The sequence below is a fragment of the Ovis canadensis genome, chromosome 7, assembly GCF_042477335.2.
Source record: "Ovis canadensis isolate MfBH-ARS-UI-01 breed Bighorn chromosome 7, ARS-UI_OviCan_v2, whole genome shotgun sequence".
NCBI lineage: Eukaryota > Metazoa > Chordata > Mammalia > Artiodactyla > Bovidae > Ovis > Ovis canadensis.
The window spans coordinates 46,352,639-46,376,425 of NC_091251.1; the positions used below are offsets into that span (position 1 = coordinate 46,352,639).

At 55.2% G+C, this 23,787-nt stretch overlaps 1 protein-coding gene and 1 non-coding gene across 6 annotated transcripts; one reads left to right on the forward strand and one right to left on the reverse strand.

Moving 5' to 3' along the window:
- Positions 1-359: 359 nt before the first annotated feature.
- Positions 360-22,315, reverse strand: PLCB2 (phospholipase C beta 2). 5 transcript variants are annotated; one of them, XR_011258183.1, is made up of 33 exons: positions 21,984-22,315; positions 18,343-18,420; positions 17,649-17,717; positions 16,930-17,067; positions 16,724-16,803; positions 16,594-16,647; positions 16,211-16,286; positions 11,331-11,431; positions 10,995-11,161; positions 10,760-10,906; positions 10,431-10,588; positions 10,060-10,142; positions 9,702-9,786; positions 8,972-9,134; positions 8,718-8,827; positions 8,541-8,637; positions 7,571-7,655; positions 7,336-7,460; positions 6,653-6,807; positions 5,947-6,111; positions 5,480-5,601; positions 5,284-5,383; positions 4,458-4,562; positions 4,195-4,289; positions 3,994-4,069; positions 3,711-3,752; positions 3,353-3,584; positions 3,092-3,257; positions 2,874-2,950; positions 2,688-2,783; positions 2,082-2,139; positions 1,763-1,849; positions 360-1,395 (listed from the first exon to the last, which is right to left on the reverse strand). XR_011258183.1 is itself a non-coding variant. In XM_069596031.1 (32 exons), exons 1-32 carry the CDS (start codon positions 22,065-22,067, stop codon positions 1,192-1,194), a joined length of 3,558 nt encoding a protein of 1,185 aa, XP_069452132.1. In that variant the 5' UTR covers positions 22,068-22,315; the 3' UTR covers positions 360-1,191. The 5 variants fall into 5 exon arrangements, 3 of the variants coding, with proteins under 3 accessions (XP_069452132.1, XP_069452131.1, XP_069452133.1); XM_069596031.1 differs by lacking the exon at positions 5,480-5,601; XM_069596030.1 differs by lacking the exon at positions 5,480-5,601 and having other exon boundaries at positions 3,711-3,755.
- Positions 12,143-12,245, forward strand: LOC138444441 (U6 spliceosomal RNA). Its single transcript, XR_011258470.1, has one exon. It is a non-coding gene; the product is annotated as a U6 spliceosomal RNA (small nuclear RNA).
- Positions 22,316-23,787: the final 1,472 nt, after the last annotated feature.

Genomic DNA, 23,787 nt, shown 5'->3' on the forward strand with positions numbered 1-23,787 from the left:
CTAAAAATCTGACCACTAAGTCTGTCTCAAGGGGCCCAGTTGGCCTGAAATATTCTGATTCCCCAAGAGGGTGGGGGACACCTTTGCTCTTTGCCCCAACCCTGAGGGCAGAGCCAAGGAGGCCACATTTGGGTGGGGAGTGGAGCAGAAGGGTGATGTCATTTTCCAGTGGTTATGGCATCAGGGCTGGCAGAAGGCGAAGTGAATCCTCTTCAAACCCAGAGGCAGGGCTTTCCCACTGTGCTCTGGAAGGGACCTCGCACCCCTAACCCCAGTGCACTTCAGTTGAGGGGCACTCTACTCTGCTGCCTGCCTCCCATTTCTCAGCCAGAGAACAGAGGCCAGACTTAGGCAGAAAATCTTGGGACAGGGTTCTTTAGTAGGAGTTAGAGAAAAATAAATAAACCTCATACAGTCAGGAGAGAAAATGGTGCTGACTTTGTCAGACAGTCTGAGTCGGGGGCATATGCTGGGAAATGCCCCCAGGTCTTGGAAAAGGGGTGATTGGGCTTTGGGTGGGAGAGAGCACAACAGACCGTCTTTCTCCCCTCTCCCCCAGCCCCGGTTGTCTCAGTGGCCTGAGGGTCATACAGCTGAGGCAGCTTTTCCACATCAGCCTCCCATCCCCCACAGGCAGGAGGCAGCCATCCATCCCCAAAGAACTGGAAGGAAGTGCCAGACTCTGTATCTGGGAACTGACAATGAGGTCAACACAGGGCAAGCCGGAGATGGGGCCTAGGAGCCAGGCTAAGCCGTCCGCCTTAGGTTTGGGAGTTTGGCCCTGCTTGAACTACAGGGGCAGGAGTGGAGGTTCCAGGTGGCCAGGTCTAACCCTCCAGGAGAGGAAACTGAGTCCAGAGTGGCTCACTAGGAAAGGCAAGAGTGGGGGGCCAGAACACCATTTCCTGCCTCCCCGGTCGTATTTTTCCCCTCCACAAATATGTGACACTTATTCAGAGAGGAGGGGAGGAGGAGCAGGATGTTGGCTTGGAGAGGGCCTCAAGGCCCCAGAGAGGCCCCACATGGTTCCAGCCTCCACCTTTGCCTGCAGCTGAGGGAGGAGCTCCAGTGTCCAAGGGAGCTCCAGCTTCCTGCACCTCAGAACGCAAGGGGCCCTCTCCTCCAGGGGTTGGAGCCATGTCCCAGAAAAGAATGAATGTCCTCGCAGGATGTCCCCATGGGATGGGAGCATCAGAGGTGGCTCTCCTGGGTCTCTGCCTGCTCTGTGAGTGTGTCCTGCTCACACAGCTCCCTGGAGACCACACAGGATCTCTCAGGCTTGTCCTCCTCCTCAGAGGAAAAGCAGGCCCGGAGGCAGGTCCTCACTGATTCCTTCACTTCCATCTCCAGGCCCTTCATCTTGACCTCGTACTCTGCCATCGCCTCCTGCTGGAACTGTGGGGACAGTGAAGAATACCCACTGTCTCAGGATGGGCCACCTGCCCCCCTCTCCCTCCCCAGGACAGTGGAACTGAACCCGGAGATGCCTGGTTTGTTCAGACTGCCCAGGAGATCAGGGTGGGAAATGGAGCCCATCAGGCAGGTTTCCCAGGGGAGGGTCGGCCAACCAAGCGAAGAGATCTGCAGAAATGCCTCATGACCCCCTGGGAACCAGAGCCCTGACCCCTCAGGAGAGGGGCCAGTTCCTCTCCTCCCACCTCCTGACTGGTAGCTCCCCAGAGCCCGGTCCCTTTACACCCTGGAGCCAGGCCAGCTCTGCTGTGGGCCTGGGTAGTGGTCCCCCCAGCCCCTCTACACCCACCTGTTTTTCCATCTCCTGGATCTGTTCCAGGCAGGCTGCTTGCTTCTCCTCCAACTTCTCCTGGTGCCTCTCCAGGTTCTCCTTCATCTGGGCAGGAGTAAGTGGCAGATACAGACCCCTTTAGGCTGGTGTCCCAACCTCTGTACAAATACTAGAACCCCAGATGGCCAAGGGGCAGCCCCTCCCCCACTGGCTCCTGCGCCATCCCTAGCTGCCTGGGCCAACCGAGACAGTGCATCTCCTAAGGGCAGAGTAAAGGCCTGGGACCACCTCTTCCCTCAGAGAGAGTGTGTTTGGGAAGAACATAGCTCTAACACACCTGGTTGATCACCTGCACCACCTCCTGGATGTGGGAGTTGTTAATCTCTCTCTTCAACCTGTTGGGGTGATCAGAATCTCAGATGAGGTAAGAGGCCGCTGAGAAGAGCTGGGTAGGACAAAGTCTCCACAGGGTGTAGGCAAAATGAGAACTTCATCATAGAATCATCTGTGGTTGGAAGATCTATGTCTGGTCTGGGAACCAGCTAGAGGGGTAAGCAGACAGACCCACGGAGGACCTGAGGAGCCTTTGGGAGCCCTGGGGGCCTTCTGAGGGAAGGGGCTTCCTCACTAAAATGCACTGTTCCTCAAGGCATGCATGGGAAAGTGTAGGTGGAAATCAGTTGTCCCAAGGTTTCGCTTCCCTCTTGGCATGTTTAATTTCCCCTTAAATTCTCCTCTCTGCTCAAACAGTGGTGGCATCTGCTTTTTGCCTAAGGAGGACATTCTTTGATTCAGAGGCAACAGAAGTGGAATCGCCTTTCAAGAACCAGCAGACCGAGAAGCAAGTCAGGATCCCCTTGTAGGGAGGCCCCTTCCCACTGGAGTGGTTCCTGTTCAGCACCAGGCCCGGAGTTAAGTCCTGTGCCTCCCCTCCAGGGCTCACCTCTCCTGAGCCATCTTGTCTGTGGTGACCTTCATCATGGCCTGGATCCGCTCCAGCCTCTTGGCCTCCAGCTTCTTCTTCATCTCTTTGGTGTCACTGCAGAGAAACAGGCATCAGGAAGACGTTTCCTGCAGCCTGGGCCTTCCTAGGAGGTAAGAGTCAGGAGTAGAAGGGAGGCAGGCATACGTCTCCAAGGTCTCCTTGAGGGTCTTCCGCTCTGCAGCCTGTTTCTCCCTGGCCAGCTCCATCATCTTGGTCATTTGCTGAGGGAGAGGAAGAACCGGCTAAGCCAAGCAGAAGAGAAGCCCTTCGATGTGCAATGCGCGGAAGATGTGCAATGCGCGGAAGGTGTGGGGTCTGGCCGTCGCTTCCTCTCCTTCCCCTCCCCTCCCGGACTCTGGCACCTGGGCCGCGTGCTGCTCCTTGAGCTTCAGGACACACTCGCATTGCTCCTCGCCCAGCTGCAGTAGCTCCAGCTCCAGCCTGTCCCTCATCTCTCGAAGGCGCACGTCCTCGCCCTCGGGGCCTTCGGCCGACGCCGCCCCGGCGGTGTCCTCGCCTGGCAAGGTCCTGAGACCGCCACGTGGGAACAGGCTGTGAGCCCCAGGCCATCCGCGCCGCCGAGGGCAGGGTGCCGCCGCCGTGGCCACCGCCACCGCCCTTACCTCTTTTTGCGGGATCCCTTGCCCGGGCCGAGCTTGCGGCCCCTGCACCCGCCGCTGACCCCCGCGCCCGGCGGCCGGAGCCCGGCCAGCTGCGCCGCGCCCCTCTGCAGCAGCTCCTCCCAGCGCCGCACGCCGCGCCGCCCCAGTTCCCGCAGCTCCTTCTCCTGGCGTCGCTGCAGCTTCACGACGCCCTTCAGCTCCCGCAGCTCCTCCAGGCTGGCGGTCTGCGGTTCTGTGGGGGCCAGGGTGAGGCGTGCGCCCCCCCGGGAACCGCCCCGGGGAATCGCCCCCCGCCACAGAGTCCCCGACCCTCCCCAAACTCGACCCCAACGTCTCTCTCGGACTCAGCAGGCCTTACCCGCAACTTCTTTCGTGGCCTCCTCCCTGGCCTTGGCCCCGGCTGCTGCAAGAGCCAAAGGCGAGGCTCTTGGGGTGCCCTGCGGGCCCCCGGGTTCGGCTGCACCCCGCCCAGTCCCTTGACCATGTGGGCCGCCGGCTGAGCACTGCCCAGCCCGAGGCTTCACACGCAGCTGTTCCCTCCCCAGGTCTTGCCTTTTTATTTTTATTTTTAATGAAAAGCTGCCCCCAGGCTGGGATGTGCCTATGCCCTTCGGATGGGTGGGAGGACACCGAGCGCGTACCTGCTGACCCGTTGCTTGTTGGAGCCGATGCCCCGTTGACCTGGCTGGCAGGGTGATTCCCAAGAGGGAAGGGACCCTGTTGCAAGAGTGGGTTGGGAAGGTGCCTCTCACTCTGAGCCCTGGAGTCCGCCCCCACCCTCATCATCCTGCAGATGGGGCAGGCCTGTGGGGGGCCCTGGCAGGAGACCTGGTGACACAGACCTCGGGCTGGCCTCCCATGGCTTCCTTGAGCTTCACAGCCTTCTTATCATGGGCACTGAAGAACTTGATAGGATTGGCGAGGGCCACCGTGAGATCTGGGTGCACAGGGATATGGTAGGCCTGGTAAGGAGATGTGCCTCGGAGTCTCTCCTGTCCTCGCCTGCCCCAGGACGCCCTGTTCTACCTTCCTCTGGAGGCTGGCTTGAGGAGAAAGGAGAGAGGATGGATAGCCTGGGGCTCCCGGCATTCCATGGGCCTCCTACCTGCCCAGGTGTCAGGCACATAGTCCTTCATCTCCAGGAAGACAAAGAGCGCAGGCATGGTGAGCGGCATGTTGCTCTCGTTGTGCAGACAAAGATGGTGGTATCCTGTGGGACATACCAAATGGCCAGTGAGCCAGAGCCCACTGCTTCCAGCGCTGCTCGCCAGCAGCCCAGTACTCAACACTCCTGCCTTTAGTCTGGTTCCTGGCTGTGTGATCTTGAGTAGATTACTTTAAATCTCTGAGACTTTCCCCATCTGTGAAATGGGGTAACAGTGTCTACCTCATGTGGTTGCATGCATGCTAAGTGGAGTCAGTCATGTCCAACTTTGCGACCCTATGGACAGTAGTCCATCAGGATCCTCTGTCCATGGGATACTCCCAGGCAAGGCTACTGGAGTGGATTGCGATACCCTCCTCCAGGGGATCTTCCTGACCTAAGGATCGAACCTGTGCTTCCTGCAGCTCCTGCATTGCAAGCAGATTCTTTACCACTGAGCCACTGGGGAAGCCCACTTCATGTAGTTATTCTCAAAATAAAGTGAGAATGTGTTATAAGCCATTAAAGCATTTTAAGTGCCCAGTGAGTGTTAGCTGCTTGGGAAACTGCGCCAGTAATTCCGGAAAATTAGAGACATTCAGTTGGGTGGGCAGAGGTCTCAACCTCTGTCAGTTTCCTGGAGAGGTACTATTCCTGCCCCACTTTCTTGGGCTGATAACATGACAGGGCTACCTTCCTGAAGCTGCCCCATCCTGTGGACAGGATCCTAATACTGGTCTTGGTCTCAGACCCATTGGGAACAGCAAAGAAGGACCCCTGTCCTCACCAGAATTCAGGGCACTGATGGGGATGATGCGGTGTCCAAGAAACTTGTTGCCTTCCTCCATCACAGCGACTCTGAGGGAAGCCAGCTCAGGCATCAAGATCTGGGGAGAGTTCAGGACAGGCTGGAGTGGGGAGGGGGCAGCCAGGCTTTCCCCCTTCCTGGCTCCAGAAATCTAGGGTCAGTGTAAGAACTTTACCAGGTTTGCTGAGGACAAAAGGCCCACTCTAAGCCATGCACACAGCCATCCTAGCAGCTCCTGTCACGGCTGGTCCACACAGGGCAGAGAGCTGGGTATATGGCCTGGGCTCCGGGGGCCTGCTGCAGACAGCCCTTGGCAGCTTTGTCAACAAGTATCCAGTGGGCGCAAAAGACCCCCATGATTCCTTGGGCCCCCACACCCTGGTCTGAGAGGGCACATTTCTGCCTCTAATCCTAACATGAACAAGCATGGGCATACACACCTGGACACACACACAAAACCTGCCCACCAAGTAAATTTCTGTAAACTTGGTTTTTGAACTCTTGAAACTCAGGAGGCACAGGTGAGGGGTGGGGAGAGGAGGAGGTTCAAAGAACTCCCTTTATGTATATCCTCTTCTACAAGTAGAGACCAAGGAGGAGGGGCAGGTCCCAGCCCCTGCCTGCCCTAGGCCCCGCCCCCACCTTCTCAAAGACAAAGGGCTCCTCCTTCCAGACCGGATTGATGGAGTTGGTACTGGGTGACAGCTTGGTGCGATAGCGCCTCTTGGGATCCCCCGGAAGGCCAAACAGCTCCACTTCCACATAGGTGCGCACGCTGCGTTCTGACAGGAACTGCCCAGAGATCACCTGGAGGGGTGGGCCGTAGCACGGGAGATCAGTATCAGTTTCCTACTCAGGCCATGCCCAGAACCTAAGTCCTCCAGCCCCTTGGCTGAAACATCCATTCTTGGGTACTGGGAAGAGCCCCGTTCAATTTTGGCCACAGAGTAGAGGCTGTGTGGCTCAAAGGTTACGGCTAAGCTCTGGCATCCAGGGTGTTTCCAGCATTCAGGGAAGAGGTGTGGGCTTCCCCACCTCCTTCCCCAGTGAGGAAGGAACAGGGCCCTCCCCCAGGGCCTGGGGCTCCTGCTGCCCCACTCTGCCCACTCTTCTCCCCTCCCCCAACCCAGCCTCAGCCCTTCCCCTTGGTTTCCATGGGGACCAAGAGGCAGCCTCCAGTGCAGAGGAGGAGGCAGTTTCCAAGGCAACTTGCTACTGCGCTAAACTGGCTGGGGCTGAAGTTTTCAGGATATCAGGGAAGGGGGTTGGGAATGGAGGGGTGGGGCTCCTGTGTCTTTTTACTCAAGACCCCAGCCCTCCCGGCTACTTGTCCACCTCAGGGCCTTGCCGTAATGGAAAGGGTGGTGGCTACCACCACGTCGATGCGGTCCACTGAGAAGGGATTGAACTGCTTGTCCAACCGACGCATGAACTCATGCTTGAGGAGGTAGCCACTCTGCCCGTTGAACTCGAAAAGCGCCATGTTCTGCTGCATGGGCAGGTCTGGGGGGACAGGGACAGTCAGGCAGGGAGCCCCAGCTCTGAGTCTGCACACAGCCTCTCCACATTTCCCCGCCTTTCCCATCTTGTGAGCAGGGAGGTTGGGAGGGCTGTAAGGATGAGGGTTTCTCATATCCCATATTGGTTCCTTAGGGTCTCATCTCTCAGGAAGGGCCCCCAGCCCGAAGTCAGCAGGAGCAAAACCACGACCAGACCTCACACTCAGAGTGGGAGCTGAGACCAGTGGAGCAGGGGTTCCCACAGCCCCACTCAGGCTGAGCGGCCAGAACGCCAGAACCCTTGCCAGCACTCTGGCATCACCACATACACACTGGTGTACCTGCAGTCACACAGGTATGAGCCGAGGCACTAAACGCTCACACACCTGCAGGTGCACCCACCCAACTGCATCAGCCTAACTGAACATCAGCTCCCCCAAGTCTGTTTCAAAGACCACCTCCTCCTCCCCAGGGAAGGGGTAAAGGTGGGAGGGGTAGGGGAAGGTTCTTAAGGGCCTGATCATGCCCTTACCCATCGTCTGGAAGTTGAGGGCAACCATCTGACAACCGGCATTCCAGAACATCTGGGGCATGTAGTTGGAGGAGTCCATGCGGGTACCCTTGGGGTAGATGCGGCTCATTTGGCGCTTGTTGTAGCTGCCATGGAGTATAGGAACCGGGAGGACCACAGACCCAACGAGCCTCGTCCCAGGACCCCCGCCTCTCCACCCCACCAGGGACCCTGGCTACAGAGATCTCGAGGATACTCCACAAACTGCACGGAGGACTTGGAGAGCAGGTCGTAAGCCTTGAGCTCCGTGAAGGAGGAGATAACATAACTTCGGTTCTTCTCTGCATAGAGAATGATGGAGAGTCCACATCAGGCTGTCCCCTCCCATAAACCTGTCCTCCCCTTTGGTATGCTTGAGGGTTGAGGGGCCAGTCCCAGGGCAGGAAATGTGCAGATCTCTGTGGGTAGCGGTGTGTCCTGGGATAAAGGGTATGCACAGTGGATACACAACAGGGGTGGATTGTGAATGCCAGAGCCCTGGAGGGTGGGATGCATGCCCTGGGCACACACAGGGACTGTGGGGAACACACCGAGATGACCCCAGAGGTCAGGAACGTGCCATGAAATACAGGGCACAGAGGTTAGGGGCCCACAGCAAGAGTGGTGCACAGGAAAGGGCGCAGGCTGGGGGTTCAGGGATGAGAAGCATCGCAGAGTGGACACAGAAACAGGTGTTGGTGATGGGGACGTGCATAGAGGGTGAGAGGAACTCGCTGTGAGCATGTCCAGAGAAGATAAAGGTAAACAGCACGGGTGCGCTCAGAAAGGGAAGGGGACAGGCACTGTGCTCTGGCTGGTGTCTTTGCCATCCACCCCCTCCCAGGAGTTCTCATGCCCCAGAGACCACAGGAGCCCCCGGACGCCCAGCTGAGGTGGCCTGCTGTAAATGACCTGCCTGTCACCGACACATTCCAGAGCATTCTGCTTGCTGCCAAGTTCCCAGTACAGTGACAGCACACTGGGAGCCACTGCCACTTAGACATGCCCTTTGCCTGGCTCCTCTGCTGGGTATTTATAGACAGGGCTCCCAGCCCAAGGGAGGGGAGGACCTGCCTGGCTCTCACCCCCACCCATCAGGCTGCTCTGGTGTCAGGACACACGTCCAAAGGGCCTTCTCCTGCATCAAATCTTGACTTCCAGCTTCCCACCACCCCGTGCTAACTCACGGGCAGAGAACTCGAAGGAGATGAACTTGGTGGGCTGGATGTAATTGACTAGGCTGGACATCTCCTTGTAGGCCGTCACCTCCAGGCCCGCTGTGCCCTAGGGAGGAGGGGGAGGGTAGAGAAGAGGCCAGAACAGAGCCCGGCCCCACACCCCCGCTTGGAGGACTCCCCACACACCTCATCTGATTGCATCTTCTTTATCTCTTCTTCATCCAGGTTCCCTGACTCCTCCTCTTCCTCTTCTACCTCCTCCTCTTCCAACTCAGCCCCTTCCTCACCAGCCCACACTGCCACATACAGCTCCGTCAGTACTGGGGGCACCAGGAGACCCCACACCAGGCTGGCTCTCCCCTTCAGGCCCAGCCCCTCTCTCCCATTCCAGATGCTCCCCCATGCCCATGCCCACCCCCACTCCTCCCAGGCCAGCTCACCTGTATCCTCACCCACAGGGCCATTGGGTGGGCTGCTACCCTCAGCCTCCCCATCCGGCTCCGTGCTGGGGGATGCAGGGCCAGAAAACTGGTTCTTCTTGTTCTTTATTAGGATCTTGCCTCGGAGATCCTCAGGGCTGGGCAGGGGGATGCCAGGTTTCAGCTGTGGGAGAAGAGAGAGAGGCCTCAGCCATCTCCTCACCTTCAGGGTATAGCCTAAGCTCCTTCAGGCCAGGCTGCCCTCCACTTGCGCCCTGCCTACTTCTCCAGCCTCGTGTCTCCTCACTCCACCTAGGGCACCAGTCCTCTGTCTGACCCAACTTATCCCAGCTCCTCAGTGATGTTTTCTCACCTTATTCAGTCTGCCTGGAACACCGTTGCCCACTGTCATCAAGATAAATCCATTATCTCCCTTAAGTTACAGCTTAATAATCACCTTCTCCAGGAAGCCTTCCCTAATCCCCAGGACCAGATCTGGAGCCCCAAGTACTCCTAAAGCAGCCACTGGTTATAATGGCATGGTTACTTGTCTGCCTCCCAACTAGAGGGTAAGCAGTCTGAGCGCTGGGACTGGCCCCTTTGCCACTGACATGTCCCTCAAGCCCAGCATGGTCTGACATGTGGTAGACAATAGGACCCAACAATCCTTGAGGGGAGTCCCAGCATCCTGGCACCCTGCCCTGGGTCCCCAGCCCTTAGCCCCAGATGCCCCACAGTGAAGTCTTCTCACCGGGAACTTCTCCAGGGGTTCTGTGAGCAGCATATCCCCAAACATCGTCCGGCAGTACTCGGCCATCTTAGCCTGTTGGCGGGGTCTGCAGGGAGCAGATGTGGGTCGTGTTCAGCTGCTCCTCTCTACCCTCTTATCCATCTTTTTGTGCCCCCTGATGACCCAGATCAGGGGCTCAGGAATTTGGGGAGGTAGGGACAGAGGCAGGAGAGCCCGCAGTCCCAAGGAGATTGTGAGGAGACCTGGGAGGGAGCTGGAAGGCATGGCTAAGAGGCTGGGGAATGACTGTGGAGAGGGTAGCAGCAGGTGGGAGACAGGGCCAGGGAAGAGAACAAGGCTGGGTGGCCGGGATACACACGAGTCCACGTGGTTTTCAAATGACAGGATGACCGGATAAGGGGAGGTCTTAAAGGCACTTTCTGCAATGGCTTCGATTGCTTCCTGGAGGAGAAAGGGACCCCGTGGGGAAGAAGGAGGTCAGTGCTGTGCTTCCACTCCCCAAAAGGCACCGTTGTCCACTCTCCAGTTTCAACACACGTATAGAACTGGAGGGCGACTCTTGGCCCCTGTCCCTTCTGGTCCCTTCTGGTCCCTTCTATTCCCCACACTGGTCCAAGGCCTCCCAGCCATCCCTCCTCTCCTGCTTCACCACCCCCAACCCCCAGAGGCTCTTGGCCCAGGGCCCTTCAATAGTGCCCCTGTCACCAGCCTCTGCACACCGAGTCTCACCTTGAAATAGATGTCTGTGGTCATGGTGAAACCGTGGGTGATGATGGGCTCCTCATCGGGGGGCTTCCCCTTCCAGCAGTCCAGCTCCACGCAGCGGCAGCCTGCCAGCAGCACTTGGCGGTACATCTCAGCAGAGGAGAGGCCTGAGAACTGGCCAGCTGAGCCAGAGGAGGGGTGAGAGGCAGGGGCTTCACTCCAGGGCAGTCCTGCTCTGCCCCGCCCCTCTCCATCACGGGGGGCTGTCCTGTGGGCAACCCCTGCAGGGGATTCAGGGGACAGGAACAGGGCCCAGAAGAAGAGAGGTTGGCTGTGAGGTCGCCAGGGCCCACCTGTCAGGTAGGTGTTGTGGGAGGAGTTGATGAAGTAATGGTTGAGTGGCTGGGTCATGTCGTGGTGCAGCAGCAGCTTGTCCTGGGCCAGCACACTGTTCTCTGGCCCGCAGAGAAACCACACCATGCCCTCGGGGGACAGCTGGCCTGGGGGATGGGGTGGTTGTCAGGGTTGCAGCCTAGTTACGGGGACGGGAAAGGTCCATGGAAGGCCCAAGTTTCCCTCAGTCCTCACCCCGCTGCACATTGATGCCGCTGGGCTCATACTTGTCGATGAGGCCCTGCACCTGGTCAGGCCGCGCTGGCGGAAACAGCAGGGAATTGAGCCTGGAGTCACGCTGTTTCTGGTTGATGAATTTGGCCAGGTGCTCCTTAGTCATATACGGTTTGGCCTTGGAGTGGCTGCAGGCCAGAGAGAGGAGCACAGGTCCCCCTCTAGATCCCCTGGGCTGGGGTGAGAGGGGACTCAGACAACCCCCTTCTCCAGCAACATCACCTAATTATCAGCATGGCAGGTGGGAATTTCAGCCAGCACCCCTTCCCCAAGCCCAGCCCAGCCCAAGAAGCTCACTAGGAAGTGAAGATCTCATCTATTTCTGGACGAGGACAGAGGCTCATGAGGAAGCTCTTGTACACGGACTCTGGGAAGTCCTCGGGATTGATGGCATCGTTCTGGGAGATAGAGAGTCACTGATGACTCCTGGGTCCACCTCCCAACACCAGGAACCTCAGACTAGGCCCAGCCCTGTGCAAGGGGACCTGGGGAGAGGGATGGCTCAGGGCAGACAGAAGAGCATCAAGGGTACCCTGAGCCCCTACTTTTCAAGGCCCTTGTTGCTGAGCAGAGAGCATCTTAGCTAGTTTGATTTGCCCCTGAATTGACCTCAGCTAGTCACTTCCCAGGTGGCTCAGTGGTAAAAGAATCCGCCTGCAATGCAGGAAACACAGGTTCAATCTCTGGGTCAGGAAGATCCCCTGGAGGAGGAAATGGCAACTCACTCCATTCTTGCCTGAAAAATCCCATGGACAGAGAAGCCTGGAGGGCTATAGTCTGTGGGGTCACGAAGAGTCAAACACGATTGAGTGAATGAGCACGAGTCTCTTGGCTAAGACAGAATTTGAACTAAGAATGACCAGAACAGGAAAGGAAAGAGGTGAGAAGCAAGTGGGGCTGTTTGTCAAAGCTGTGGGCTATCTTTTTCTTTTTAAGTGAAGGATAAATTTTCAAAAGAAAGCAATTTGCATATAAACAATGTACCTAACAACAGAACCTCAAAATGCATGAAGCAAAATTGACAGAATTGAAGGGAGAAATAGACAGTTCAACAACAATAGTTGGAGACACAAAAAAAGCACAAGGAATGATAATGAAACATAGACAGATTGGACTTCATCCAAATTTAAAATTTTTATATTCCTTCAGAGAAGGTTAGCATGGCCCCTGTGCAAGGATGACACATAAATTCATGAAGTACTCCATATTTTTAAAAAAATTGTATTCCAAAGGACACTGTCAATAAAGTAAAAAGACAGACCACAGAATGGAAGAAAATATTTGCAAATCAATATTTGACCAATAACTGATATCCAGTAACTGACCATGCCACAGTAAAAGACAGTCCAATTGAAAGATGGGCAATGGATTTGAATAGATGTTTCTCCAGAGAAGATATGAAAATGACCAATAAGCATATGAAGAGATGCTCAACATCATTAGCCTTGTGTTCTGTGCTTAGTTGCTCAGTCGTGTCCAACTCTTTGCGACCCCATGGACTGCAGTCCTGCAGGCTCCTCTGTCCATGGGATTCTCCAGGCAAGAACACTGGAGTGGGTTGCCATGCCCTCCTCCAGAAGATCTTCCCAACCCAGGGATCAAACTCAGGTCTCCCGCATTTGCCATCTGAGCCACAAGGGAAGGGGATTCTGCTGGGCCAGTTTCTGAAAATCATCAGGACAAGGAACTCCTTTCTATGTCTGTTCCATTTTCTTCCTTCTGGAATAAGAATGTCTATGACTATTATCATATGCCTATCACACCACTGCATTTTGGAAGCACAAGCCCTGTTGTCTTTTTCACTGATTCACAGATGTAATAGGGCTTCCCTGGTGGCACAGAGGTTAAAGCGTCTGCCTCCAATGTGAGAGACCTGGGTTTGATCCCTGGGTCGGGAAAATCCCCTGGAGAAGGAAATGGTAACCCACTCCAGTATTCTTGCCTGGAGAATCCCATGGACAGAGGAGCCTGGTGGGCTACAGTCCACGGGGTCCCAAAGAGTCGGACACAACTGAGCGACTTCACTTTCACAGATGTAATGGAATTTTGCCCCAGGATTTTGACCTGTTGCTGATTTAGCTGATCTAGATGAGATTTGCCTGGAAAACCCCATGGACGGAGGAGCCTCATAGGCTACAGTCCATGGGTCACAAAGAGTCAGACACAACTGAGCGACAACACACACAGATGAGATTTAGGAATTTCGAACTGATGATGTTTGGATGAGAGTTTAAACTTCAGGTTTGAGACTTTGGGGAATATTAGGGTGGGGTGAATATATTTTGCACAGGGGACAGACATAAATTTGGGGATCCAGAAGGCAGACTGTAGTGGGCTAAAGGTCACCTCCAAAAAAGATATGTCCATATCTTAATCCCCAGAACCTTTGAATGTCTCCTTATTTGGAAAAAGGGTCTTACAGATGTAATTAAGTTTGGGCTTTTCATATGAAATTATCCTGGATTGTCTCAGTGGACTTGAAATTACAACAAAAGTGTCCTTATAAGACAGAGGCATAGGGAGATTACACAGAGCAGAAGGCAATGTGAACACAGAGCAGAAAGAGAGATGCGGCCATAACCCAAAGAATGCCAACAGCCGCCCAGAGCTGGGAGAGGCGAGGGGAGAGTTTCCTGCAGAGCCTCTGGAGGGAGCGCAGCCCTCGATTGTGGACATCTGGCCACAACAACCAAGAGAGAATACATTTCTGATATGTCAGGTCACCTAGTTTGTGGAAATTTATTGCAGCAGCCAGGGAAACCAATACAACTAGTAAACATTTTAAAGGGTTTTGCACTTTTAAAAGACATTCTGAAGAAAATCTGGATAAACTGTGTGTACGTGCTTAGTCGCTCAGTCATGCCTGACTCTCTGTGACCCCCATGGACTGTAGCCCGCCAGGCTCCTCTGTCCATGGGATTTTCTAGGTAAGAATGCTGAAGTGGGTAGCCATTGCCTTCTCCAAGCTAATGCCTTCTCATTATCCTTAGGTAATTGCAAATCAAAACCACAGTGAAGGGCAGTCCAGTGGTTAAGATTCCACTCTTCCACTGCAGGGAGCACAGGTTCTATCCCTGGTCAGGGAACTAAGATCCCACAAGCCAGGGGGTGTAGCCAAGTGGAAAAAGAGCATAAAACCACAATGAGATACTGTACACACAGAATGACTAAAGTAAAAAATAAAAAAAGAGAGTAACAAGTGTTGGTGAAGATGTGGAAAAATTGGGACACTTGTGCAATGCAAGTGGGATTATAAAATGGTATGGTCGTTTTGGAAAACAGTCTAGCATTTCCTCAAAATATTAAGTATGCTGCTGCTGCTAAGTCGCTTCAGTTGTGTCTGACTCTGTGTGACCCCAGAGACAGCAGCCCACCAGGCTCTCCCGTCCCTGGGATTCTCCAGGCAAGAACACTGGAGTGGGTTGCCATTTCCTTCTCCAGTGCGTGAAAGTGAAGTCACTCAGTCGTGTCTGACTCTAGCGACCCGTGGACTGCAGCCCACCAGGCTCCTCCGTCCATGGGATTTTCCAGGCAAGAGTACTGGAGTAGGGTGCCATTGCCTTCTCTGAATATTAATGAACGATTTTGTCTGGACATATGTTTTCAGGTCACTTGGGTACATACGTAGGGGTGGAATTTTGGGGTCATACTTAATATTAAGTATAGAGTTACTATATAACCCCCAAATTCCACCCCTAGGTATGTACCCAAGTGACTTGAAAACATATGTCCAGACAAAATCATTCATAGAAGCATTATTCAGAATTGCCAAAAAGTGGAAATGACCCAAATGTCCATCAACTGTTGAACAGACATCTACACCATGGAATATTATTCCACAATAAAAAGGAATGAAGTGCTGATAGATGCTACAACATGGATGAAGCTTGAAAACATTGTGCTAAATGAATGAAGCTTGATATCAAAAATCACATATTGTATGATTCCATTTACATGAATTGTCCAGAAGAGACAAATCTATAGAAACAGAAACGAAAAGTAGATTTGGTGGCATTCAAGAATTCTGTGCCTTTGCTTTTCATTCCAGAAAAACCCATCAATTGTTTTCCAGGTTCACTCTGAAAAGCCAATATCGGTCTCAGTTTGGAGCAGAGGCTCTGAGCAGACGAGCTAGACTTGAATCTTGGACCCACCGATTACAAGCACAGATGGCTCAGGGGCTCCTACTGCGACGCTGGAGAACTGATCAATAAGGAGGATGTGGTCAAGGTGGGAGCTCAGGAGGTGGGAGTAAAGAAGCATGGATGTTACTGACAGCAGCCATGGTGCCCTAGCAGGAGCCCACTCACACCTTCTCCCCAACCCCCAGCTTGCATCCTCTGTGACTCATGGCACCAAGGGGTCCCCAGCTCCATAGAGCTGACCGCAGGGAAGGATTCCTCCTGGGATTCATGTGGACAGGTGGTCAGTGAGGCCTGAGTTTTATTTATTTATAACATTCCAAATTCTTATCAGGAGACAAGACTCCATGGATTCCGGGTGGTACTCTATACTGAGGCACTGACCAAGGGAGAATGGGGGCCTGAGATCCACCCCCGCCAGGCAGGAACCCTGGCTCAGAGCTGTGTTTGCCCAGACAGCTCCTTTCTGTAAGTCACCTAAGGGTGACCCCGCATACAACTTGTAATTCAAAAGTAATTACTTAAGTAAAAAGAAGGGGCTTCCCTGATGGCTCAAGTGGTAAAGCATCTGCCCGCAATGCAGGAGACACAGAAGACCTGGGTTCAATCACTGGGTTGGAAAGATCCCCTGGAGAAGGAAATGGCAACTCACTCTAGTATTCTTGCCTGGAAAGTTCCATGGACAGAGGAACCTGATGCGCTATAGTCCATGGGGTTGCAAAGAGTCAGACATGACTGAGCATGCAAGCACACCAGTGGAAAGAAAGATGTTTTCATGTGTTGAGCTGAAGGAATGTAGACCAACCTACTCTGAACTTGGGCACCTCAGCCCCCTGCCCTGGTTCTGTCACTGCTCCTGATGTCAGGAGTCGGTGGCTCCAGACTTACCTGGTTTTTCAGGCTGTTGGCCAGGACTGTACCATCATTTCTGCCCTCCCCACTCCCATGAGGCCTGCCTAAGTTGCCCTCCAGCCAGAGGCAACTCAGGTGAGGAGGAGAATGCCAGGAGTGGGCTGAGAAAGGAGAACCACTCACCTTGCCTTTGGGGAGGTGGCAGGCGCTGAGGGCAGCTTCCACCCGCTTGCGGTCAGCAGGGAACATCTGGAAAAAACTGAGAGCAGAGAAAGTGAAAGTGAAAAGTGTAAGTTTCTCAGTTGTGTCTGACTCTTTGCGACCCCAAGGACTATACAGTCCATGGAATTCTCCAGGCCAGAATACTGGAGTGGGTGGCCTTTCCCTTCTCCAGGGGATCTTCCCAACCCAGGGATAGAACCCAGGTTTCCTACATTGCAGGCAGATTCTTTACCAGCTGAGAAAGGCATCAGGCAAAGAAGGGGTGTCGGGCCTGGAGAGGGAAGGCTTTGAAGAGCTTGGAGGAGGGGAGGGGAGGACATGGGGAGGGAATAGGGGAGACTCACTTCTTCACGGGAATCTTCCCCTCAGGGTTAAGCTGCATCTTGAGCTTCACAAGGCTGGTGGGCAGAAAGCAGCCTGTCAAGGCTCAGTCCCGCACACTTAACCCTGAAGGCCAGGCAGGTGGGCACTTACATCTTGTCCAGGAAGGTGCTGCGGGAGGCATTGGCTGTCAGCGGGTGCTTGGCCAAAGCCAGTACTTCTTCAGCCCAGTCCTGCAGGACCCCAAACACAGCAGTCAGGTCCCCGACCCCAGAGGTGCCACCACACCCCACAGCCCAGGCCCATCCCTTGGGATTTCCGGGCAGTCCCCAGGGCCCTGACCTGTGCTCCCCACACACCTTGCCCACGTTCTCCTTGTAGGAGACGAAGTTATGGAAGGTGAGGTCCACCATGTCAGGGCCGGATACCACTGTGAGCGTCTTCAGCAGGAAGTTGTCAGGGGTGTTCATGTTGAAGACTTCCCGGAGCTTCTGACTCTGCAGCGGGTGGTGACACAGTGGGGATCAGCAGTGTGCCCCTGGCCCTCTGCACCGTGGATCCCCTGTCTCTCCTTCTCAGCCACGTGAAATCTGGCTCACTGGAGGGCATCTCATCTGTGCCCATCGTGGGAGCCACGGAAGGAGAGGCCCACAGGAAGAGACAAACCAAGGCCGTGGGGCTTGCAAGTTCTGTGTATTTTGTTTGCCATTTCTCATTTGAAGACAGATTCTTCGTCCCCAGGTTCAGGGAATCTTGCTTCCCACCAATCCCTTCCTCCAACTTCCTTACCAGCATTAGGCAAAAACAGGCAAAGCGTTTGGAGGGCAGGGGAGAGGGGGCTAGCCACACCTCCCAGACAGCCTGGGGTGCTCTAGGGGCAAGAGCTTGCCGTGCAACATCTCCATTCACTGTGTCCTGATACCAAAGCCCCAGCAAGCCAGGGGGCAGTCACACCCCTTCATGGCTGAGGGAGAGACCCTTGGCTCGCTCCAGAGATCAGGCTCCCCGCCCCCACAGGGACCCCTACCCTATGGAGCTGATGGCTGTGCTGAGCCTGGTCTCCTCTGGGCCCACTTACCTTGGGCATCTTGGCAAACTTCCCAAAGCGGGTGTCCCGGATGCTGGTGATATCCAGAAGCTCCATCTCCTAGTAGCAGCAAAGACGGGATGTGGACCAAGACATCAGATTGAGGATGAAGGGCAGGAAGCTTTACACCCCTTCACATCTTGGCCAACTGCCTTTTCTAGATGCCAAGACTGTGGGGTCTCCCAGACTGCAAACTTCCCTTCTCAGCAAGTGGTTCGCCTTCCTCATACGACCCTCCTCCCTTCCTCTATAGCCATGCCTCTCCTGGCCACTCAAATTACTGGGCAGCTGTGACCTCATCTCCCCACCTCCATCCCAGATGCACTCTCTCCAGACTCCCCCACCCTTCTTTCTGCCCATGTGCTGAGACTTCTCTGATCTCTCTGGACCCTCAAGGTTACCCAGAACCATAGACAGGGAATCAGCCTTTGGCAGCAATTCTAATTCCATTCTCTCTCTCCAAGAGATGCTAAGGGTGGAGCACTGGGGCCCAAGGCAGTCGTGGTCCTCACTGGGGTCCTCCCTCCCAAAGCAGCCAGACCCACCCACAGGGGGTCCCATGGAGCCACCCCTTCAGGTCACTCTATACTGCTGGCATCCACACCTTCACCCCTGTGTCAAGAGGCTGCTTGGATTCGATGGGTCGGCAGGAGTTCGGGGCCATGGTAGACAGGGGCTGCCTCACCTTACTCTGATATGTCCAGTACAAGTAGTAGCCCTTGGGATCCACACGGAGGATAACCGGAGAGGCTATCGTCGTTTCCTACAGAAAGAAGGAGTCAGCCCCCTGCTCTGAAACTTCAGGCTGAGCACTCCTGGCTCTAGCCAGGGGTTTCAGAATTCACCATCTGCCTAGGAGGTGGCTGTCCCAGGGGTCTGTGGGTATTTCTCTTTGTTCTCCAGAGCTAAGGGCGGGGTATAAGCCTTAAAAGCTCTGAACCAGGGCTGGGAAGGGGTAGAGGGTTGGAAATGACATTTCTGGAAGAGAAGAGGGTTTCCCCTCTAAATCTCAAATAGAAGTTCTCCCTCTAGATCCCAAGCAAGAGTCTTGGCCCCCACCTTACCCTGTTTTCAAGGCCCACAACTCAACCACTGGAGTAGAATGTTCCTCACCAAGACTCCATGCTACCTCCAGGAGAACTAAACACAGTGAGAGCCGAGAACCCAATCCCTGCAAAGCAGCCTAGCTCCTGCCTGCCCAGTCCTCCCATCCGTGGATCCCAACCACCCAACTGTCCCACATGCCTTCCCACCTCCCAACACAAGCACCCAAACTTTCTTGCCTAAAATATCATCAAAGACGAGGTTCTGGAAAGCCTTTCCTGAGACACGCTGCAGCAACAGGGTAAGAGCCGGTTCTCAGATGTAGAACCCTATCTAAGAAATCCCCAGGGGCTCACAGACTCCCAGGAAACAAGCCTCTCCTAGACCATGAGCTCTGTGCACCGCGTTTGCTGAAGGAGTGAGTGAATGAAGAATGAACTCCCTTCTGAACTCCTGTTCCACTCACAGAGCACACAGGCTGCCTTTTATCTTAACGGTCTTTGCATGCACAAATAACAAGATACGAAAGTTGAAGTTTCCAACAAGGCATGGTAGTTGCTACACACCAAACCAGAACAAATGCAAAACTTACAAAGGAAATGGTCCAGAAAAATGTTCTCAAATCCGGGGTGGTTAGGATATGAGAGGGAAGAGAACACTGCTAATTCTGAAAAAAGCTATGTTGTGAACTCCGTTCCCTTGCCTCCCCAAGGGAGGGTTGGGGGGCCTGACCCCTCACCTTAAACCTCCTGCACTTGGAAAGCTTTTGTCACCCCTGAGGTTGTGGGGTCTGACACCTACCTAGGTGACATACGGGCTGACTATTGGAGAGAGAGAGTCATAGTGGTGTGATAGTGAGCCCAAACCCCCAGAGTCTGTAGGGCAATAAATCCGTATTTTCTGGGTCCAAAATGGGCCTGTGTGGGAGAGGGGCAAAGCCAAAGTTGCAAGAAACTGAAAGTGGTAACTGGATTCTGAGGGGCTGAAGAAGTAATTTCAAGTGACCTCCTGAAATAGAAATGATAGGAGGACCTTGGGCTTCCCTGGTGGCTCAAGGGTGAAGAATCCATCTGCAATGAAGGAGCTGCAGGAGACATGGGTTCAATTCCTAGGTAGGGAAGATCCCCTAGAGGAGGTTATGGTAACCCATTTCACTATTCTTGCCTGGAGAATCCCATGGACAAAGAAGCCTGGCAGGCTACAGTCCATGGGGTCGCAAAGAGTCATTCACGACTGAAGTACTTAGCACAAACCCAGGAGGCCCCTAAGTAAGAGATCCCCAGGGTTTTCCCTGGAAGGTCTGGTGATTAAGATTCTGCACTTTCTTCGCAGGGTGGGGGTGCAGAGGTTCCTTCCTTGCTCAAGGAATTAAGACCCCCACATGCTGTGTGGTACGGGCCAAAAAAAATTTTTTTAATTAAGGAAAAAGATTCCCCAGTTTGGGGAAGGTGGTTGGTGGGTCTCCTAAGAATCCTCAAAAATATGCATGAGAAAAAAAAGAAGTCTTGACCTTTTTGCCAGGCCCAATCCATGATAGCAGCTGCTCCGTTAAGAGCATCAGTACCTCTTTGCCCCATCCCTCTGTGCACCCCACTCCTAGTAGGCATAGAGGAGGAGCAGGGGATCCCCCCACAGGCCTTCGCAGAACGTCTGCAGCTCACCTGAAACCATTCTTGGAGGTGGGGTAGAAGATGTCATTCTAAGTCAGGTTGGAGTTTTGAGATAACTAGTCTCTGAAGTTAGACTGGGCTTCGTGAGGAAAAGAGTCCATAGGCTTGTTTATTCCCCAAGAGCAGATGAAATGTCTCATGACTGGCTGAGTGTCCTTCGGGGGTCATAGGGGAGCTTCTCCCACAGAATACATTGTAAAGGGGCTCTGGGACACGAAATTAAGTTGAGAGCTCATTACACGCACTGTACTTATCCAATACCCAGGTTATCTGCCAGCTGGACCAAAGGCAGTCTGAGAGCAGAGCCTCATCTGGCAGGTGCATGTGCCTGAGACCGGGAGCTTCCTGCTCGTGGGAGGCAGGGTCCGGGACCCTGCAGTGCCCTGCCTCAGGGAGGGCAGCGGGCCCGCTGGGTACACGGAGGCTGGCTTGCAAAGAAGGCCACATGGCACATCCCCGTCCATAATGACGCTAAGGTTACACACATTTCCCGGAGGAACTGAGAGAGGCCACTTCACTTTTCATTCTGAGCCACTTCCCTCGTCCCGCAGACTCCTGGGACATACCTCCACCATGCCGCAGTGGCTACACCACTCCTGTCAAAGCAGAAGGCCCCTTACCACGGGCCACTCCCCACAGTCATGGCCACCGGATTACTCAGCCGAGCCCAGTCCCAAAGGCCTGAGAGCCGTAACTCATGGCCCCCCTCATCCCACCTGCGAGGAGGAGGAACCAGCCCTAAGGGCCCACCCCTCCTGCCCCACCACCCAGCCTTCAGATTCCCTCCCTGGGACCAGCCAGCTCTGACTCTCACACCAGGCCAGCCCAGCAGCCTCCCCTCCCTGAGGAGGACCCCAAATCCTTCCCCTTCCCTGCCCAGAGAATGCCTGGCCTGTGGCCACACACACATTTTCAGGGTCCAGGAGAACCAGAAGCTAGGAAGGAGGCCCAGTTTGAGAAGGAGCAGACACATGGAGACAGAGGTGCAGGACAAAGCGTGGTTTCCCCATTCCCTGCAGACAGGCAGGCGTCAGGGAGCCAGGCAGAGAGCAGCCGGCAAAAGCAGAAGTCTATAAGTTCCCTCCCAGGGCCGGGGAGCAGAGCCTCCAGGTCTCACTCGCTCAGGGTCATCCCACAGCCGCTGGCAGGGAGCGGGACATCCCCAGGACAGGCCGGGGTGGGTGCAGAGGAGCAGGTGCTTATGCTGGGAGCAGAGGCCTGGCTCACCTCTGCTTCTGGTCCGGCCTTGGCTCTGGGGCACCTTTCCTCTCTCCCTCACTGAGACCAGGAGAAACACACCCTACTCTTCTTGGGGGTTAGGGAGAAGGGGAGACCCAGACCCAAAGAGGCTTCCTCCTGCGACCACCCGAGCAGCCATCCTCCTCTCACATCCACACACAGAGCCTTAGCCCCTGGCCGCCGAGGGACACAGGCTTGGGCACATACCCTCACCCCCAGGTTTGTTTATCTGGGCAGCTGTATCAGCTGCCTGGCCAAGCCACACGGGCGCCTGAATCCTGGCAGACATAAACCAACCCAGTCCCCCTGGCAAAGCCCGCAGCAGCCCATCCGCCACCCCATCACCGCATCAGCCCTCTCCAGCCCCACTCACATCATCCCATTTGATGAAGCGCTCCCCTTGGCTCAGATAGGCCTTCACTGTGGGGGGCAGCAGGACAGGGTTGAGAAGAGACATGGTGCCAAGAGTCCCTCTTTGGAGAGGCTGGGCAGGCAGAGAGCTCGGGAGGAGGGGAGGAAAGAGGGCGGGCAGGAGGGGAGCCTAGCCGGGCTCACATAGCACCCGCCCCAGCTAGTCCGGAAGTCTGGTGCTCTTACAGCCCACAGGGTGCAGGACGAAGTGTTTCGGCCAGAGGCCCATCTGCCTTTTAAATCAGCCTCCTCCCGCCAGCCTGCAGCGGGGGGCTGTGGTCACCGCTCCTGCCCATGGAGGCCGGGCTCCCCTCCCCAAAGCCCCCGCCCTCACCCGGCGCCTCAGCACTTCCTGCTCAGGGCTTCCTTCTCTGTGCTGCTCGGCACTGAGAGACAGGTCATGAGGTCTGGTCGCCTCAGAGCAGGGGCCTCTTGGTCCCAGATGAGATGCAGCAGGGGCATGAGCTAGGGGTACTGTTCCCCAAGTGGACACTTTGGGGGAAGGGGCCCCCACAGAGGTGGGGTCCTGAGCGCCAGAGTCTGTCTCTCAGAGGCTGAAGAGAAAGCTGGGACCACCCTGAAGATGGGAGTTGAGGGTGGGGCAGGGTCCAGCTGGGATTGAGTGCTTTGAATAAGCAAAGTTTGCTGAACACCCAGCTCCTCTTTCTCAACCCTTCCTCCCCATGAAAATGAGGTGCAAGTGAGGCAACTGCACCCCTCACCTGTCACATGACTCCCTCCTCTCAGCCCTCCAGAGTGGCCAAGGCCTGGACCCTCACTGACTAGCCGCCACTCAGCACACAACTGCCCTGAGCACCCTTCAGCCACCGCCCTCCACTGTGATCTCCTGCAGGCCTCCTACTCTGCCCTGCACTGGGGCCTGTCAGAGGGAACACTTAGGGCAAGGGGTGCTGTTCAGAGAGGCCTCTGCTTGGTCCACTCAGGACGCATGACCCTAACTCTACTCCAGCCCAGGCCCAGGCCCTGGGAGCTGTCATAGCCCAGGGCAGTCCAGCCCACTTCCTCTTGCCCAACCTGCTCTTATCACCCTTCTTAACCCAGCTGGGGGAGCCAGAGCTCTGACCAGGACTTCCTTCCCCTCTCAGGGCCCCACTTTCTGCCCCAGGTCCCATCATGGTGCCACCCCCTGGTCACCACGGGACCCTTGCCCAGGCCCTAGAACTGCCTCCGATGGCCAGTCTGGCCCAGGGCAGGAAGAGGGGGGCCCTTTGGGGGCTGGAGCTGAGGGGATTCCTAGCACAAAAATAACTCTCAGAAAAACAATTGTAAGACCACTGGGGTGGAGTAAGGCCTGACAGCCTATGAAATCAGCTTGGGAATCCTCCATGCTGACCTGCCCTCTGCCAAAGCACTCAGCCAGGCTCCCTTCCCTCTGAGTCCTGCTGTCTCTCGCCTCTCCTCCCCCATGCCTCCAGCCCGGGCCCATCTGTGGGCCCCTCTGGTGTCTCCTGCTCTTCCGATGAGTCCCTCCCTGGGATCAGGTTCCCTCTCTGTCTGTTTGAATGCATTTTGCAAGGGAAATCCTTGTCCCTTCCCAAAGCCCCTGCACCTGTCACCTGCAGCCACCCTGTTCCTGCACCCAAGTTCCTCCCTCTTGTCCACCTTGCTGAAGCCTTCTCTCCGAATCTGGAAAGACAATCCCCACCCTGTACAGACCTCCCCCCGCCACACCCGCCATTTTATGGGACTGAGGCAGGGATTTCAGGGCTCTTTACTCTTTTACCCTTTCTATCTCAGCCTCTGAA

Coding starts and splice junctions, on each gene's coding strand:
- PLCB2 (XM_069596030.1), bottom strand. CDS start 22,067: ATGTCTCTTCTCAACCCTGTCCTGCTGCCCCCCACAGTGAAGGCCTAT. Junction 17,068..17,648: donor AGTTTGCCAAGATGCCCAAG/GTAAGTGGGCCC, acceptor CACCCGCTGCAG/AGTCAGAAGCTCCGGGAAGT. Junction 9,787..10,059: donor TTTGAAAACCACGTGGACTC/GTGTGTATCCCG, acceptor TGCTCCCTGCAG/ACCCCGCCAACAGGCTAAGA.